Source organism: Eurypyga helias, unplaced genomic scaffold (assembly GCF_000690775.1).
Source record: "Eurypyga helias isolate BGI_N326 unplaced genomic scaffold, ASM69077v1 scaffold5436, whole genome shotgun sequence".
NCBI lineage: Eukaryota > Metazoa > Chordata > Aves > Eurypygiformes > Eurypygidae > Eurypyga > Eurypyga helias.
The window spans coordinates 64,387-68,260 of NW_010254563.1; the positions used below are offsets into that span (position 1 = coordinate 64,387).

Below are 3,874 nucleotides of genomic sequence, written 5' to 3' on the forward strand. Positions count from 1 at the left end.
ACAAGATCACGGGGCTGTTGTCTCTCACCACCTACACAATCGAGGTGGCAGCTGTGACTGCAAAAGGGAGTGGGTGGGTCACATCCTCCACCATCTCTTCTGGTGTGCCCCCAGGTTGGTAAAACTGCATGAAACACGTTAAAATGGGCTAATTCATCATATTTCTATGTTCCAAAGATCACAAATTGCTTTGGTTCAGTAATAATGAAAATGGTTTTATTTATAAAGCATTGGAATTATTTACCATATGATTTAAATTTAGCTTTTAGAACAGTTTAAAGCATTGACGTGAACACACTTGCAATTTGAAATTACGGGAAAGTGGAGGCTGTTGAGTACAAATACAAAAAAAGTTGTAGGGATGTCAGAAGGACAAAGTAATAAAGTGGATACAGTACAGAATCTCTTGACATTTACAAAGTAACATAAGAATGAAACCTGAATCAATTCAAAAAGTGTTGCTTTGGGGAAAAATAGAGTTTTGACGATGTTAAAAGTGAAAGGTTTTTCCATTTGTAAGTAGCGTAGCTTATGTCACCTGTGAAAGGACATTTCTATAATGAAACTGAAATCCTGTTTACCAGATTTGGGAGTTGTGTCCTGAGAAGTATTTGGGAGGACGTAATTCTGTACTGCATTGTCTGAGTTACCATTTGGGCAGCTTGTAAATTTAACCTTTTTGCATTTGTTTTAAAATTCTGCCCTCTCACTCATCCAGTATAGAAAACAAACTAAAAAGCCAATTCTTACCTCAAACAAGCAGTTTTAGTTAATTTGTAGCTTATACAAGTAGAATTTTCCAAAGTTAAGCCATTAGTGCAAATCACTGATGGTAATCCAGTGTTTGCCTTTTCCGGTATTTTTGAACTTTTCTGAAGTCTTGAAGTATGCTTGCCTTTCTTTTCCCTAATCGTAGGTAATTGTGACAAGCTGTAGACTAAATCAATGTTGTGCTCCCTATTGTTAGCCAGATAACAGCATTATCCTACTTGGTCAGGGTTAGTTTATCGACCCTAGTTCCCACAAATGTGAAGTAAGAATCATGAAATATGGTATATTCATGCATACTTGAAATATATGCCAAAAAATTGCCCATTTTTGCCTGTTGCACTTGCACATAGTACATCATTATGAATGATTACTGATTATAATAATTTCCGTTACTTACAAATGCAGGTACTATTGGAAATTTATTCTAAACAATCTATATTTAATCTCTTTCCTGGGCTTGCTTTTGTTGGTAATTCAAATAATATTAAATATGTAAATGCCACTGTAAGCTTGACTGATGTGAGGCAAAGATTTGATTTGGGCTACAGATCTTTCCTCGTAGAAGGTCACCCTCTGTATTTGCAGCACTAATTTTAAAATATTTGTCTGCTTTACTTAGCCATCAAAAACACCCTCTAAACCCCAGCGATTATAGGTTAATTTAAGTATCACAAAAATACAGTACCCAAAAATTTGGGCCTTTTTATGTTGCTAATATATTAAAGCTGTATGTACTGTAAAAAGTAAAATTTATTGTCATTTATTTCTGGAGAAACAGAAGTGCAGTGGAATTAGGTGACTTGGCAAGTGATTGGCAGATCTGGAGCTGGGAAGTACCTTCTCCCCTGAGCCACCACGTTTTGTCTGTTGTGCAACTTCTCTAAAATATTAGCTGTAAAGCTTTAGATGAGCTCTTTCTTGTCTTTTTTCGTCTGTAAAACTGGTGCATGCGCAGAGCAGCAGAAATAGTAATGTTGTATGCCATACTCTGCCCAAGAGGAAAGAAAAGCACAGCTATCTGCTCTGTTACAGTTGTTAACAAGTTGGTTTATATGCTGAAACACTGAATGTCAGCCTGTTATGTCCACGTCTCATGTACATTCCTGTTTCCTCAGAACTTCCAGGTGCTCCATCCAACCTGGTCATTTCCAACATCAGCCCTCGTTCTGCCACGCTTCAGTTCCGGCCAGGCTATGATGGCAAAACTTCCATCTCCAAGTGGATAGTCGAAGGCCAGGTATGTCCCTGAAAAAGGGTTCTTAAGGAAGTTTCTGAGGGGTTAAAAAGGGTCTAAATAGTGAGTTGCTGTTTGGAAAACAGTTTTTGTTTAACTTTAGATCAAAGCTCTTCAGTAAATGGCCTGGAGGTAGCTGTCGATGGAGTCCTAGAAAGGTTGGAATGCAAGGGAGCTCTAGAGGCTTAGCTGAGAAATGTCTGTGCAGTAGCCAGTGAGAGAAGGGTCATATGGATGCTGTGACTTCCATTCACAGGAACAAAAGAAAACCATGATGTGGTATGTGTATATGTGTGTGTGTGAGAATGTTTATCCTTTAAATAATTCACATGGATTTTTGTGAAGCAGCTTTGCTTACATTCAGAAGAACACTAGATGCGTCATAAGCAACACGTACAGCAGAATTTAAGTCCATCCATTTATTTTAAAAAGGATTTGAAACCTGTGTTTAGGTTCTGCTATGTGTGTTTTCAAACCAGATGCAAACCTGGAATTATTGTCTCATAGAGTCAGAAGTATAGGAGGAATTGCACTGAACACTAAAGATACCATTATTTGTGAGCCTGAGTGTTTTTCTGTCTTGTAATGGACTATACTGAGGTTTTCTATCCAGGCCTCTAGATATGAATAGGATGTATTCTCTTCTTCATCAGATTTAAACAACATCCCTCTTTCTCCTGTCATTATGCCTTGGAGGAGTTGTATATTCCTCATTTGTTCTTCTGACAGATGAGCTTTGCATCTTCCCTTCCACCCACAGATCTTTATAAATAATATAATGTGTTTTTAAGACCAAATGTTGGACTTCTTAAATCACCGTCACCAGTTAGACATGTTGATACAATCACTTCACTTGGTAATGAGATTGTTGTGAACAAGTTGGTACATTTTGTACCATTTAGATACACTTTATTGCATATTACAGAATTAAACACTGAAATCCTATAATATGGTGGCTTGGCACATTCTGAGAAGCATTTTTGTGCTGGAGCACCACGTTGATATTGCTAGGAATTTGTTAATTTTGTGAGTTGCAGAGTGCCACTGAATTGAAATACATTTGATTGCTTTAAAACTGCAGTAATAATTACTGTGAAGTTCAACTGCATCCTTGAAGAGCCCCAGGTACACATAGTGGTTGAAGGGTTCTTGGTGCGTGGGCAGGGAAGGGAGCATCTCTGTTGTTCACAGACCCTCATCAACATCTCCAGTGTTGCTAGAAAAGTCAAGGAGTCAGTGGTTCTGATAGATCCTGGATCCAGGATTGTTTGCACAGCCAAAGTCTTTGTGGAGTGTGGGCTGCTCTTCTCAGAACAGGTACCCCGCAAGTTTCTTCTACACCCTACCTCAGCGTTAGCTTTGGCACAACAAGAAATGTTGTTCCTGGGGATTTAATAAAAAAAAAAAAAAATCTTGCTTACGTGATTAACAAAATTCTCTTCAAGTACACAGAGAAATTGGTGACTCCTTAAGGATAGAGCCAATCCTGTTTCCAGGATGACAGCTGCATGTAATTCTTTGTTCACAGCCTCTTTCTGCCAGTACTCCACTCAAACTCCCTTTTGCTCTTAAAGTGCAATTTCACAGCACCTTTAGTCAGTCTAAACCAGAGCTCCCAATGTCATGCTCCCTTTCCCTCTCCTTGTGCCCATCGCTCTTACCAAGCTTTTCTGGCTCCTGCCTTCTGCATACCCGGAGCCTGGCATGGTCATACCTGGAGCTGCTACAAGACTTGATCCAGCCAAGAACAAACGGGTTTCCGACGGATGGGCTCTGCGAGGCTGTGTGTGTGATCAGACGAACACTGTTGCAGGGGAGGGGATGAGAACATGGTAGTGGGAGCAGAGGGGAGGGGAGGGAAGCCTCCCC

At 39.6% G+C, this 3,874-nt stretch overlaps 1 protein-coding gene across 1 annotated transcript in view; it reads left to right on the forward strand.

Annotated features, from left to right (window-relative positions):
* LOC104510696 (protein sidekick-1-like) overlaps positions 1–3,874 on the forward strand; it is a gene marked incomplete at its 5' end in the record, with an annotated part of 154,640 nt that overhangs the window by 61,251 nt on the left and 89,515 nt on the right. The window contains 2 exon segments of the mRNA XM_010153029.1: positions 1–114; positions 1,887–2,008. The exon segment at positions 1–114 is cut by the window's left edge and continues 14 nt beyond it. Of these exon segments, the coding sequence (XP_010151331.1) occupies positions 1–114; positions 1,887–2,008 (236 nt within the window).